Source organism: Bufo bufo, chromosome 3 (genome assembly GCF_905171765.1).
Source record: "Bufo bufo chromosome 3, aBufBuf1.1, whole genome shotgun sequence".
Lineage (NCBI taxonomy): Eukaryota > Metazoa > Chordata > Amphibia > Anura > Bufonidae > Bufo > Bufo bufo.
The window spans coordinates 407,096,613-407,112,481 of NC_053391.1; the positions used below are offsets into that span (position 1 = coordinate 407,096,613).

Below are 15,869 nucleotides of genomic sequence, written 5' to 3' on the forward strand. Positions count from 1 at the left end.
CTTTCCAGTCTGTCTGCAAAACATGAACCCATTCATTTAAATGAATGAGTCTCCGATGAAAAAGGGGGTCTGTGTGTTATGTGGATGCAGACAGAGAGAGAGAGAGCGTACAGACAAATTTTTGTGTCTCAAATACGCCTAAAATATTAGTAGAAAACTGAGAACATCAAAGCTGCGCCATGAGCAGAAGATGTAGTAAAGCATATTACACAGGTTTCATCTAACGTTGCAGGCTATGAGCCAATTTGCCTGTGGGCTGGGTATCTCTAGGCTTCCCCATGATCTATAACTTCCACAGCATACAGTCTGGGTTCTTAGACATTTTCTATGGGAGGCCATTATATTGCTTAACCAGATATTTATTTTTTATTTTTTTAGTGATCAGCATATGGGCCCCTCAGTTATGATTTCCTCTTTAGACGCTGCTCTTGATCATCTGGGCAGTGGTGTGAACATTAACCTAAGGGTACATCCACACTGGATGTAAATTGCAATAGAAAAATACGATCCGTTAGTTAATTGTGCTTTTGTTTCAGATTTTGATGAAAATTTGTCACCTATTTCCCTCCATACATGGTAGAGGATGAAATCCATATGGAATATCCACTATATAAATTGTGGATTTAGGCTAAATGCACACTATCAGGATTTGCGTGCGGAAAATCTGCACTGTAGGTCATGTATATTGTATTCTATGAGAATTTAAAATTCTCATGCACACGATGCAGATTTTTTTCAGTGCAGATTTTGACCTATGGTGTGAATTTTAAAATCTGCAGCAGGTCCATTTAGTTTATTTTTGCTGACCGGATTTTCTCCATTCACTTCAATGAGGAGAGTAAAATCCGCATGCGGAAAATCGGCATGTAAATCCACAGCAGTTGATGCAGATTGACTGCACAGATTTCCCTGCGAACACCTGCGGATTTCAGTGCGGATTGTAAAAATACTTGCCCATGTGAACTATGGTGAGTATTTCCCATGGAAAACAATGGGAAGCTGTTTTGAAGTGGTTTTAAAGCATTTACAGTCTGTTGATTTTGCCATGTGAATGTAGTCTAATGATATCACTAGGCCAGGTCTCCTAGTGGTTATAGTCCACGATGACCTTTCACCCTTCAGCAGACCATGGATGATGTGGTCATGCACATTAAGCAGAAGCTAGTTGATGATTGAACCGTCAGCTGGTGAACTGTAATTTTACAGATACCGGCTTACACCTTTTTTAGTCCATATTGGCCGTTACAATAAAACCTGAAGATGGACGAAAGATCTTTTTGAGAACGTTCTTGCAGAAAAAGATTGTGGTCCACAAATGTTCGTTCTTAAAAGAAAAGCTATTTCATCTGACTGTGATGAAAATGGGTTGTCTTCCATCAGCTAAAAGTCATTCATTGATAAATTTCACCCGATGAACAATTGTTGTGGTTGAAATTGTCTGTTTTGGTCAACTTTTTAGATTTGTGTATGACCACCTTAAAGGGGTTGTCTGGGTTCAGAGCTGAACCTGGACATACCCTTATTTTCACCCAGGCAGCCCCCCTGAGGCTAGCATCGGAGCATCTCCTGCTCCGATGCGCTACCTTGCCCTGTGCTAGATTGCGCAGGGCAAGGGCTCTTTTGTTTATCATAACACACTGCCGGGCGGAAGCTTCTACCCGGCAGTGTGTTCGGCGACGTCATCGGCTCTGATGGGTGGGCTTTAACTCTGCCCTAGCCGTTTTACTGGCTAGGGCAGCTCTAAAGCACGCCCATAAGTGCCAGTGATGTCACCGGGCTTCCTGGCAGCCCCATGCAGAGCCCCGGTACATCACCGAAACTCCTTAAAATGCCTTTTCCCTGTGCGATTTAGCGCAGGGCAAAGGAGAGCATCGGAGCATGAACTGCTCCGATGCTCATGTCAGGGGGGCTGCCAGGATGAAAATGGGGATATGTCCGGGTTCAGCTCTGAACCCAGACAACCCTTTTAAGTTGTCTTACTGAACCAACTTTGAGGACACAAGGAATGTTGATGGTAAGGGTAGAGATCTTCTTTTCTAGACAGTTTTTTTCCTTATTTTTTGTATTTTGAATTACTTGGCAGTACTGTTCTGGGAACTACCCAATCTGACTGACTGCACATATTGTGTTTCCTTTGTTTCTGAAGCGTTAAAATCCATGTAATGCTTACCTCTTTTCCAGAATTTTGCTCTGCTCTGAGTGGCAGTGATGAAGCTCTGAAGTATAAAACAGTAACCAAGTGTTACAGTAACATAGAAACCTCATCAAACTCCTCAGATATAGACAAGATGACTAATGGGGAGACAACCTCATACTGGCAATCAGATGGCAGTGCCCGCTCTCACTGGATAAGGTACGCTCTGCTTGTTTTTGAAGTTGGTGCTATACAACATATGATATAAAAGTGATTGAGGAGGAAGGAGAACCTGACAGGCTTCTGATAAGATTTCAGTTGCTGCAGTTCATGAATGTTGCTCTTCAGGTATGGCAGCCATTCAGAGATTAGTAATGGCTTCAAAGTCATTGTGAATGAACAATGGTGGAGGTCAGCTATGTATAAAATGCCTGCAGCAACTGAAATCTTTGATAATGTTAGCCAAAATGTACAAAGTTTAAAGGGGTTGTCCAGATGTAGAAAAACATGGCCACTTTCTTGCTAAAACAGCACCACAGCTGTCCACTGGTTGTGTGAGGTATTGCAACTGTGCCCATTGACTCCAATGGTGCTCAGCTGCAATATGAGACACGACCCATAGACAGGCGTGGTGCTGTTTTTGGAAGAAAGCAGCCATGGTTTTCTAATCCTGGACAACCCCTTTAATGTCAGGAACCATATAGTACACGGCAATCTCTTTCTAAGGCTGGGTTCACGCGAGCGTGTCCGGATGCGTCCCGGTGTATTGCGGCAAACCCGTGCGAGTAGGAATGCAATTGCAGTCAGTTTTGACTGCAATTGCGTTCCGATATTCAGTTTTTATCGGGCGGGTGCAATGTGTTTTGCACGCGCGTGATAAAAAACCGACTGTGGTACCCAGACCAGAACTTCTTCACAGAAGTTCAGGTTTGGGTTAGGTGTTGTGTAGATGTTATTATTTTCCCTTATAACATGGTTATAAGGGAAAATAATAGCATTCTGAAAACAGAATGCTTAGTAGGTGATCAATTGAGGGTTAAAAAAATAAATAAAAATTAACTCACCTTCTCCTCTTGTTCGCGTAGTTCCCGGTCTCTTCTTTATTTCTTTAATGATGAGGCTATGGGCTAAAGGACCTTTGGTGACGTCAGATCACATGCTCCAATCACATGGTCCATCACCGTAGTTCATCATTAAAGAAGTAAAGAAGAGACCGGGAACTACGCGAACAAGAGGAGAAGGTGAGTTAATTTTTATTTTTTTTAACCCTCAATTGATCACCTACTAAGCATTCTGTATTCAGAATGCTATTATTTTCCCTTATAACCATGTTATAAGGGAAAATAATACAGTGAATAGACTGTCACCTAGCAACCATGCGTGAAAATCGCACCGCATCCGCACTTGCTTGCGGATGCTTGCAATTTTCACACAACCCCATTCACTTCTATGGGGTCTGCGTTGCGTGAAAAACGCAGAATATAGAGCATGCTGGGATTTTCACGCAACGCACAAGTGATGCGTGAAAATCACCGATCATGTGAACAGCCCCATTGAAATGAATGGGTCGGAATTCAGTGCGGGTGCAATGCGTTCACCTACCGCATTGCACCCGCGCGGAAATCTCGCCCGTGTGAACGCAGCCTAACAAAGCCAGAATCAGCTCTGTACCTCACATGGATCCAGAGATCTCCCCATTTACTGCTCCAAGTGCTCTGCTAGATTTATATCAAGGTGGCGGCTTAACGGGAGTTTCCTTTCTGCTGCAGCTAAGGGGGGGCATTTCCTTTCTGCCGCAGCTTTCTCCCTATAACTGCTTAGGAGGCAGCTGAAGGATGAAACTGAGCATGTGCGGCCTTCTCGGTGAGCCAAAGTAATAAGAGAAAAAACAGAAAGTGGTGCTATACAGATACATTTTATTGAATAACTCACTGGCCATACTAAAAGTGTAAAATTTTCTGTGGGGCAACCGCTTTAATCCCTTGATAGTAGTCAATAAAGAAACCCGCTTTATGAGTGGAACTCCACCACTGATCCAGCAAGTAATATCTCTAATAATACCTGTAATACCTGGCTATGCCAATGTCTCCTGAACTGAAGTATCCCCTTGAATCATCTCTCGAGTTAGGGCCCTAAGTGGATCAAGGATACTTTTGTTAGAATATTTTTTTTCCACTTTCGCTTTTATTTTTAGTATCATGCACGTAATCTTTTCAATGTTTTTCTGTCCTATAAAAATAAATTTCTGTTATAAAAATATAATTCTGCCTTTTTCCGTGGTTACGTATTTGATTCAGTATCTGTTTCCTGTTAGTTGTATTCATCTTCTGTTCTTATCGGAGAAACTGCATCTATTTTTATTTTACAGCTAATATCTTCATTTCCCATAGGTTGCGAATGAAATCTGATGTTGTATTGAGGCACCTATCAATTGCTGTGTGCGCTGCAGACCAGAGCTACATGCCCCAGCAAGTGGCTGTCGCAGTGGGACGAAACCCCAGCAGTCTGCAGGAGGTTCGAGAGGTCCACATTCCCAGCCATATTACAGGCTATGTGACATTGCTGGAAAATGCTAACATAAGTCAGATGTGTGAGTCCGTCCAGTAAATCCACTGCTTTGTCTTCTCTTATGGATATGGGCTGTTTGCATAGATTTCAATACATGTATATCTCAGGCTGTAACATAAAACTACAAGGATGAGGGCTCCTTTAGTGACTGAATGTCAGAAAAAAAATCTGCCCCTACTAGAGCTGATAAAGCTGACAGCTTCTTCCTGTTCTGGGTTGTAGAAATTGGTGACATACCCTCAGGGTACCGACACCCAACACCCCTGCAGATCAACTTGTCTCAGCTGGCGCCAGAGGTAACACAGTGTACTGAGCTGGAAGCAGACCGCTTCTGATTACTGTGTAATGTGCTGCAGCTCAGCTCCCATTCAGGACTGGCACTCATGATGAGTTTGGCGGTCTTACTGTACATTTATCACTTATACTGTGGATAGGTGGATAAATGTTTCTCCTGGACGAACAGTTTTAGGCCAGTTTCAGACTGAAACACGCTTGGTGCAGGAGCAGTATTTCCCAGACTGAACACTGCTTCTCTGAACTGAACTCGCAGCGTCATAATGATTTATGATGCTGCGAATTTCTGTATCTCACCGCAGGTCTACTTTACTGTAGTTACAGCATTATGTCCAGTAGACCTGCGGTGAGACAAGAATTCACAGCCTCATAAATCTTGACGCTTCTGTGCGGTTACTTCAGAGAAGTAGTGTTCAGTCTGGGAAATACTGCTCCCGCACAGACCCTGCTTCCCAGACTGAATACGCATGTGTGAAAATGGTTTTAGTATTCATTTTCATCCGGTCATTGGACCACAGAGTGTCTTTTTACATGCACTGCTACTTTAAAACTTCACTTTTATTTTATTCTCATTAAATGAAGAGCTCCTTTAGTAATTGCAATTTGTGATTTAACTGTGAGGTTATTTAAAATATTCAGTAGAACTGTAGCAATTGCCTTTTTCAATTCCCACAAGAGATATATAGATATAGATATAGATATAGATATCTATATATATATCTATATATCTATCTTGTGGGAATTGAAAAAGGCAATTGCTACAGTTCTACTGAATATTTTAAATAACCTCACAGTTAAATCACAAATTGCAATTACTAAAGGAGCTCTTCATTTAATGAGAATAAAATAAAAGTGAAGTTTTAAAGTAGCAGTGCATGTAAAAAGACACTCTGTGATCCAATGACCAGATTAGGGATGAGCAAATTAACTTCGGAAGTTGATTCGCATAAAATTTCATTCTAATACTGTACGGAGCAGGAGCTCCTAACAATATTAAAATGTATTGCCTCCGATGAGCCGAAGTTATTGCTTCACGAAGTCTTGCGGGACTTCGCGCAATAACTTCATAAATTAATTTGTACTGTAAAAAAACATTTCCCGAACTCGGGAAAAGGTACCACTTGGAACCGAACCAGAGTTCGGGAAATGTTTTTTTACAGTACAAATTAATTTATGAAGTTATTGCGCGAAGTCCCGCGAGACTTCGCGAAGCAACAACTTCTGCTCATCTGAGCCCATACATTCTAATACTGTATGGAGCTCCTGCTCTGTACAGTATTAGAACAAAGTTTTATGCAAATCGACTTTGAATGTTTCATCCGAAGTCGATTCGCTCATCCCTAGACCAGATGAAAAAGAATACTATAGTTGAAATGTCTAACATGCACAGAGAGGTCTCATTTAATTTACTAGAAAATGGTCTTAGGGCTCTGTTCACACTTATACCTCTTATGGAAGCAGGGAACTATGATATTTTCTCATATTCCCTGATGGTATCATCTGATAAAAAAAAAAAATAATTCTCACTCGTATCATTGGGGGACACAGAAGACCAGGGGTATAGCTGCTGCCACTAGGAGGTGACACTAAGCAAAAAAAAAAGTGTTAGCTCCTCCCCTCAGCTATATCCCTCCTGCAGACACTGAGCTAATCAGTTTGCACAAAAGCAATAGGAGCAGCCAGGAAAAACCAACAAATGAACTCGGGGGGGGGGGGGGGGGGGAAGGATTTTACAGGTACAACATAAGAAAATAATCCAGCGGCACTCGCCAATCGACGTTTTCATTTACTTTATTCACCATGGGTCAGGAGCAGACGCGATACAGTGGAACCAAACAAACAGTAAGGGCGACGGCCGTTTCGTGCACGAAGCGCTTCCTCTGGCCACAGCTCACAAGTCAAGCACACCTATCACCTTATATAGGTAAATGCACTAGGGGCGTATACCCACTACATCACTTCCCGTCCATAACGCAGCTTTTGTGTACGGCGCTGTTGCGATCGCGCTCACCCACCTCCATCACACATGATCCGATTGAAAGTGTGTGCTTTAGTGGTGGCGGGATCGCTAACTTACCGGATCACCATACACTGCGTATTGGTGGGTTCGATCCCCTGCCGTGCCATCTGCCCATCACTCTGCGATCAAGCAGTATATTTACATAAAATACATCAGGACATAAATCAGTTGATATTAAAAACAAAAATGAACATTGAGCAAATCCGTAGTAGATAGTCACAAAAATACGCTTAAATCTTTTTTTTCATTTAACCCAAGGGGGCCCATAGCATTGGACCGTAAGATCCACCTGCCTTCCCTTCTAAGAAGTTCATGATCCCTGTCCCCTCCCCTCTGAGGGGTTGGGACTACTTCCAGACCTGCAAACCGTAGAACTCTACTGTCTCCGCCGTGTACCGTGCGGACTTGTTCTATTAATCGTAGGACTCCTTTATCGGAGGCAATTGATCCCACGTGTTCACGGAACCTTTCAAATAAACAGCGTATGGTCTTACCAATATAAAACCTACCGCACACACACAGTACTAAATAAACCACAAAACGACTTCTACATGTGTTCACTCTATGATGTAAACCTCCAAACGAGACTGAGGACCCTTGTAAGTTGAATTTACAAAAGGAGCAACTTCCCGAACGTTTATTCCCCTGTGGGCGCCAACCATACAACCATGTATCCCGTTTTTTTCCCTTTAAAATGGCTCCTTACTAGTGTATCCCTTAGGGTATGACACCTTCTGAAGTATACGAGGGGTCGTGAACCCCCACTATCCCCAAGACTGGCGTCTCTCTCCAACATGTTCCAATTATCCTCAATGATTTTCCTGATTTGCTCCGCCATCGAACTGTATTTGAAAGGAAAAACTACCGGAGAAGGCTGCCCCCTAATTCTGGATCTTTTCTTTGCTCGTAATTCTCCCCCTCAAATAGTATCGGATGCTCGCATCATTGTGTAATTTAATAATTCCATGGGGTAACCCCTAGAAGACAACCTACTCTTCAGGTCTCTTGCTTGCTTTTGGAAGCTTTCTTCAGTGGTATTAATTCTGGCCAGTCGTGTAAACTGGCCAAATGGTACAGCTTGCTTATTACTAGTTGGATGGAAACTCGAGTGATGTAAAAGGGAGTTGGTGGCCGTGGGTTTTCTAAAACACTCCGTCACCAACTCCCCTTCCTTAACGGATACCAGGACGTCCAGGAATTCAAATTTTTCACCTCAAAATACATATGTAAATTTCATATTCATCTCATTTACTCTATTGAGGTATTCTATAAAATCACTGAACGTACCTTCGTCACTACGCCACACTATGAAAACATCATCCACAAACCTAAAATAGGTGTGCATATGTGAAAGATATGGGTTGGCAGTCGAGTATACGTATCTAACATTCAAAACGTGCCAAGTAGAGGCTGGCAAAGGTGCATGCCACGGACGTACCCATAGCCGTACCGCACCTTTGCCTAAACCAACTGTTCCCAAACATGAAGGCATTGTTTTTTAGTATAAAAGAAAGTGCCTCTCCAACAAAATTCAAGAAAATTCCACTCTTGTCCATGTTCTTTAGGATCTCAATTACTGCCTCAATGCCTCCATCTTGGGTAATCCGCGTATAAAGGCTCTCAATATCCACATCCAGGGACACCAACTAAGATCCTTCCTGCCACTGGATGGATCTTAATGCCAGTAGCAAGTCGGATGTGTCCCTAAGATGAGAGGGCATCATACGCACAGTTGGTCTAAGAAGCCAATCAATATATTTGGAAAGGGGCTCAGTCACTGACCCAACCCCCGAGACAATAGGTCTCCCTGGGGGCTGGGTCAGTGACTTGTGGATCTTCGGGAAAAAATACCAAGTGGGTTTTCTTGGATATAATGGAATAAGTTTTTCTTCTCTATTTCTTGATATAAAGTTCTTCTCCACATACTTATGCAACAGACTCCGCAGACTCCCCTGGATCTCATGGGTAGGGTCCCTCTTTAATTCCTCATACATATTGACATCTTTTAATTGTCTATGGGCCTCACAGATATAATAACTTTTTTTCTTAAGAGGACCACATTACCCCCCTTGTCCGCCGGCTTCACAACAATATCATCGTTGTTCTGTAGCAATTTCAAAGTCAGTTTTTCTCTTTCCGTGATGTTTTTCTTGGCCTGGGGGTAAACCAAGGCCTTTACCCCTTCCAGAACTTTTCGCTGAAAAACATCAATGCTGGAACCGACGGGCAAGGGGGGGTTATATGTGGACTTGATACCGCCCATAAACACCTGAGATAACTCCATATCCTCAGTCCTATTGAGCTCACCACCCACCATCCATTCGAGGCAGGAGATCTCTGCGGAATCGAAATTTGCATTCATACTAAATCCTAATGGCCCTATAGTGACTGGACGTTCGCCTTCCCTATCAAACAGTTTCTCCTGTGTGTGCGGTAGGTTCTTAAAAATCTCTCAAATTCAATTTTCGTATAGCCTTGAATAGATCGATTTTCAAAATCAACACGGTCAAGGACAACAAATCCTATTATTTTAATGTATCTGTATAAATAGAAAGGTGCTGAAGACAATAGTTTCCTATATAGTAGAAAGAAAGGGTATGCGAAAGGAAAGTTTTTTTGGGCATAGATCGTGTATGGAATCCAGTGGATTCGTTTGGTTAATGCACCACAGGCTTCCCCGCTAACATCCGACAAATGAGTTGTAAAAATGAAATGTGAGCAGAGCCCGAGATAGCTGCCTGGTTAGACAAAATTAAGGCGTTACCTAGGAATGTAGGGGGTCATTTATTATGCCAAAATACGCCTGTATTAGGTGTAATTCTGACGCAGATTGTGGTGCAAAGGTTATTTGCACCTCCATCTGTGACTTTTTCCTGCTCAAGCTAGGTCTAAATATGTGAGCGGGGCGGGAAAGGTGACGGACCGACAGGCCCTTCTCACTCATCATTTTCTATGCCGTTTTAGGCGTACAAAATGGTCTAAATGTAACACAGCTAGGAAGACGTCTTACATTTAGAAGCAATGGTGAAACCGCCGAACTTACGATGAGGCAGACGCCTCTTCATAACTGTCTGGTCCACCGCCAGGTATAGGGGTTATTAAGACTCGCGTCTAAATCGCTGGTCTTAATCAATGACCTCCATAGTTTAGACAATTGAAATGAGTTCTGCTTGTTGCAGTAATTGGTTTAATACCATTAGCACTGGAAATTCTACAGATAGCCGATCCTCACGTGGCAATGTGAATAAGCAGGATTCTTGATCAATCAGTTATTTCTACACTTGGATGAAACAATCGGTGTACTTTGGTTGCTTGTGATCATTGCTGCTTGCAATGTGATTACAGTTCAAGGAGTATTCCGGTTGTTTGAAGTTATCCCCTATCCACAGGATAGGGGATAACTATTAGATCGCTGGGGTTCCTAGTGTTGGGACCCCTACTGTTCATAAGAACAGAGGCCCCGTATCCCCTGCAGCCCCCCTGAAATGAATTGAGCGACTGGTCGGGCATAAGTTTGGCCGCCCCATTCATTTCTATGGGAATTCCGGAGATAGTACGCCGCTCAGCTATCTGCAGAGCTCCCATAGAAATGAACAGAGTGGCTGCATGCATGCCTGACCAGCCGCTCCATTCATTTCAGGGGGGGGTACATGGGCCCTGTTCTTGTGATCGGTGGGGGTCCCAGTGGACTCGCCAATCTAATAGTTATCCCCTATTCTGTGGGTAGGAGATAAGATCAAACAACCGGAATACACTTTTAAACCTTTTGTTGTTGCATAGGTTCCCATATGTACCATACATTTCTTTTCCAGATATGGTTGTGATAATGCATACCCACGTTCACTTTAACATATACATTTATGAATGCCTGACCTAAAATAACACTATAAATGTTCTTTTCCCCAGTTGTGCAGATAAATATTAAGCGATGTCTGAGTGACGGCTGTGATACGAGGGTTCGTGGTCTTCGAGCAATTGGCCACCAAAAGATAAAAAAGTCTGCAGTGTCTGTATCTGATGCATCGGCAATTTGGTATCTTTCTCTGCTGACATCACTTGTGACAACTTCAATGGAGACGAACCCAGCCCTTGCACAAGCTGTCCAGCAGCACACACAGTATGTAAAATGCCCTTTCTTGTGACTTTACATTGAGTTTTGCTGTTTCTTCTGCAGTTTCTTGTAGCTCTGGTGATACTTCGGACAGATTCAAAGAAAATATTCAATGACAGGGATTTGTTATCAGGAAAACCCCTGTTTATATCCCAGATAAGGTTTTTGGTGCACCCAGGCATTTCCACTTTGTTCGGTGCACCATCACTCCACTAGTGATGCTGCCCAGCACCTTCCCTTCTTGTCTGGTCAACTGTCCATTACGTTTCAGAGCTGGTAGTGATGAAACAAGGGAAGCCAAGTGCACTGACCACAGTGGTCATGTCTGAGATGCACCATTAAAAAGAAGCATTTCTCAGGACAGGATTTCTACAAGCAAAGGTATGGTTAACAGGGCTCTACCCTACATTGCGGTATGTTTAATTGAGGGCTCATGCACACGACCGTATGTATTATCCAGTCCGCAAAACATGTGACACCCGTGTTTTTTTGTTTTTTCAGATCCATTGTAGCAATGCCTATCCTTGTCTGCAAAAGGGACAAGAATAGGACATGTTCTATTTTTTTTGGCGGAACAGACTCGCGGACATACGGATACAGAATGCACACAGAGTCATGTCTGTCTGTTCATTTAAATGAATGGTTCCAGATACAGGCTGCAAAAAAACAAAGACGCAACGGACGCGGGATTAAAATACGTTCGTGTGCGTGAGCCCTAAAACTGATTTTGGAGGTGACAGACTTCTTTATCCATTACAAAACTGGGCCATTTCCCCACTTCTTTTACTAGACACATTTTCAGTTTTTTTTTCAGCATATGCGTCTTTGAGCGCCATAATTTTTTTCATTTTTCTTGTGTGCCTTTTTTAGGTGCTATATGGGGCTTTTTTTATTACATTTTTTATTTTAGCATTTTTTTTTTTTTATTTGACAGAAGCTTTCTTGGTACACTTTTTATAGCATCTAAAATAAGTTTTTAAATTATCCCCTTTTCTTAGCGGTGGTTAGGATACATAGTTTACAGTTGTGGGGGGGGGGGGGGGGGGGCTAGAAGCTGGCTTTTATTTTATTTTTTACTTTGCATGCTCCCATAAGGTATATAAGACTTTTTTAAAGGTCATTTAAACATTTTTTTTATTGCTGATTTCTCTTGTCTCTGGGCCTGTAACTGGGCCTAATATGTCAGCCACAGTTACATTTTACATGTCTGTTGAGCCTTATTCCAGAGCTGATCTGGATCTGCAGCAATCAAATGATCACTTGCACCAGAGCAGGAACCAGAATTGCAGCATTTGATTGAGCACTGTGTATTCAGCGATGGAGGAGGTGTGGAGGGTAAAACAAAAATCCCTGCCTTCTCTATGGGGAGTCCTGCTGTCCCCACTTATGCAGCTGCTAACTTTGCAAGGAAACCCAAGAAGTGTGGCCAGCCTTGACATTTGTCGTTAACGTGTTGGATACACTTTGTAGCGTTGAATATTTTGACATACCGTACTAGATTACTTGTTTATATAGAAACCCAGTTAGCATGTTGTATGCCTGTGATTTTTGGGCAGATGTAACATCTCCATTGTAGTTACCTACCACCATAAATGGAAGCCAAGTGCTATGCTGGATCAGTGGCTTGACTGACACCAGTGAAGAACATTGAACCATATTGACTTATATTGGGGTCTGTTCATTGTGTTGTTGGCAAAGGTAGTGCCAGCAACACAGACATGACCGAATTAGTGACGGACGTTCCTAACAAAGCCTCCAATGCAGTTGTTCTCAGAGCCTGACGCATACACCTGCTTTTTATGTATATTGCAGAACTGCATACTCATTGCTGTACTGACCATCAAAAAGCAACGAAATAGGAGGCATAGTGCACGTGTCAGCAGAGCCTATCATTTACAGTGCCATAGGACAGGTTTTTCTGGCAGACTCTAAATCCGTTCATGGATGAGCTTTCAGACACTTGTATTTGCATTGTGTAGTCGCGTGTTTATTTTCACTCTATGCAAAGCAAATATGCCCTTTTAACAATGTAGGTCTCCATTTTTCAGCAGAAGAATAGTGTAAGTGGCGGTTCACCATAGAGACACTTTAAACATGCTGTGAAATGACATTAACACAGCATCCAATAATCCAGATGGTCTAAACTCCAGCATTTGTTTCCTGCATGGAGCTGCAATATCAGAAGCAGCAGCAAAGCAGAGACCGATTGGACAATTACTTTCGAGTCCAGGGCTCCAGATGTTGGTATGATCGTTGTAAATACAATAAAAAGAGGCATTTGGCTTCTAAATGTTTGGACTAAAGAGCAAACTGCACCCGGAGTCCTGCTGTATATAGGTAATTCCCTCCAGCTACAGCGGTTTTAATGTAGAGCACATTTTTTGTAAATGCTGCCGTCCACAGTCCAGTGTAGGCATTGCAGTCCACAATCTGATGTGAATGCTTCCCTTATAGTACGTGCAGTAATGATGATGATAAGGTTGGCTCAAACATTTTGGCGGGCAAATGCCCAACCAGGTTTTTTTTTTTTTTTTGGGAGCCCTGAAGTCCTATTTGCAGAAAGTCATTATTTTAGTTTGCTGTTTGTTCCAAAAAGTGATTTTATAAGCTTTTTATTTTTTGGGAATCTACAGGTGAAACTCGAATAATTAGAATATTGTGCAAAGTTCACTTATTTCAGTAATGCAACTTAAAAGGTGAAACTAACATATGAGAGACTCATTACATGCAAAGTAACATATTTCAAGCCTTTATTTTGTATAATTGGGATGATTATGGATTACAGTTTATGAAACCGCAAAGTCACAATCTCGGGTACCCTTTACTCAGGGGGTATGGATTAATTAGCTGACTGGAGTGTGACACTTTGAGCCTAGAATATTGAACCTTTTCACAAAATTCTAATTTTAAGCTGCATTAATGCAATTTCTTTTGCATTACTGAAATAAATGGACTTTTGCACGATATTCAAATTTTTTGAGTTTCACCTGTACTATTCTAAAACATTGGCAAACCTTGATACACATCACATTGATGCTAGAATAAATAAATTTACTCTATAGGCAGTTGCACTGACATTGTGTCCATAATTGTTAAGGGCCATGTCCTCCTTTGCAACAATGTTATTTATTGTCCCGATGCTTTTAAAATAAAACAGGACAAAACTTAGTAATAAATCACACTGCAAGCTACAAAATATTGGCTAAGATCCTGGCAGTTCGTCTGGCCAGATATGTTCTCACTATAATCCATCCCGACCAGTCTGAATTTATGCCAGGGAAATCCACTACCGATAACATCCGGAGAGTGCAGGTGGTGACTCAAATAGGTCTTAGACAACAGCAGCAATGGGCACTGCTTTTGACTCAGCAGAATGGGCCTATGTGTTGGCCACTCTTCAATGCTTTGGTTTTGGGCCCAACTTTATTAAATGGGTCTCTCTTCTGTACAAGCACCCAAGATCTAACATCCTAGTGAATGGCATCTGCTCAACTTATTTCCCTTTGGAATGGGCACAGGGGTGCCCGCTATTTCCGCAACTATTCGCACTAGCAATAGAGCCATTAGCCATGCGCCTTCAAAGTGATTCTCAGTTCCAGGGTGTTCCAGTAGGAGACAGAGAGGACAAACTGGGACTCTATGCTGACGATATGGTGCTCTTTGTCAGAGGTGGAGGACACTCTTCCTCAAGCTATCTCTCTAATTGATACTTTTGGCCATTTATTCTGGGCTACGGATTAACTGGTCTAAATCCGCTCTGTTTCCGTTGTATGATACTGATTGGGCCCGCCTTAGTGGAAAATTACCTGTGGTTTCCCACTTTAAATATTTAGGACTAGTTATTACTAAAGATGCCACCTCTTTCCACACTTTTAACATACAGCCTCTCCTGGATTATTGCAGAGACAAGTTTCAGGTATGGAGCGGCTTGCCACTGTCGATCTCTGGCCGTATTAACCCGATCAAGATGATCCTATTACCCAAATGCCTTTATATTCTGGAGCATGCCCCATACATAGTACCTAAGGCATTCTTTCAGCAACTTAACTCCTTGATATCACCATTCATCTGGGGATCTACTACACCTAAACTTTCTATACCCAATTTATATCATCCTAAGGCAAGAGGGGGGGGGGGGGGGGGGGAAGTGTCCTTACCTGATTTCGATCTTTATTATTTGGCAGGTCAGCTGCGCTACTTGAAGTCCTGGCTGTCTCTGTATGACCAGCTTCCCAATTCTGAAGCACATCTAGCTATGTATTTAAATCTCAGGTCCTTGTGGCCAGCGCTGGAGAGACCTCCGTTATTTTCCCGTATGCTTCTCCAATCCATAGACTTGCTTTATAGGTTTGGGTGGCATGTAAAGGGATTCATGCATTTCAAGGAAATATGGCTGAGACACCTCTTTGGGATAACCCTATGTTCCCCTGTTTGGTCTCTCTTTCTGGATGCCAATTCTGGAAAACCCACAGTATTTGCACTCTAAATGATGTATACCATAACAATGTATTGACCACATTTTATGCCCAGCGCACTCGCTGTGATCTGCCTAGAACGACATTCTACAGATATCTTCAACTCAGGCATGCCCTGAACTCACACTTTAGTGGCACACAGATGGCTATATCTAACTACCCGCTAATTGGGGTGCTTCGTTCCCAGGGCCCCCGAGGGTTCATTTCCGCTATTTAGACTCGCCTGTTGGGTACCAAATGGCAATCTGTCCAGCTACCAGTTATTGA

The 15,869-nt window shown here is 42.5% G+C and overlaps 1 protein-coding gene across 1 annotated transcript in view; it reads left to right on the top strand.

Annotated features, from left to right (window-relative positions):
• Positions 1–15,869, top strand: part of ZZEF1 (zinc finger ZZ-type and EF-hand domain containing 1) — a 183,981-nt gene that overhangs the window by 8,682 nt on the left and 159,430 nt on the right. Inside the window, exons 4-6 of the mRNA XM_040424851.1 lie at positions 2,182–2,353; positions 4,525–4,724; positions 10,923–11,133. Of these exons, the coding sequence (XP_040280785.1) occupies positions 2,182–2,353; positions 4,525–4,724; positions 10,923–11,133 (583 nt within the window). The remainder of the gene's footprint in view (positions 1–2,181; positions 2,354–4,524; positions 4,725–10,922; positions 11,134–15,869) is intronic.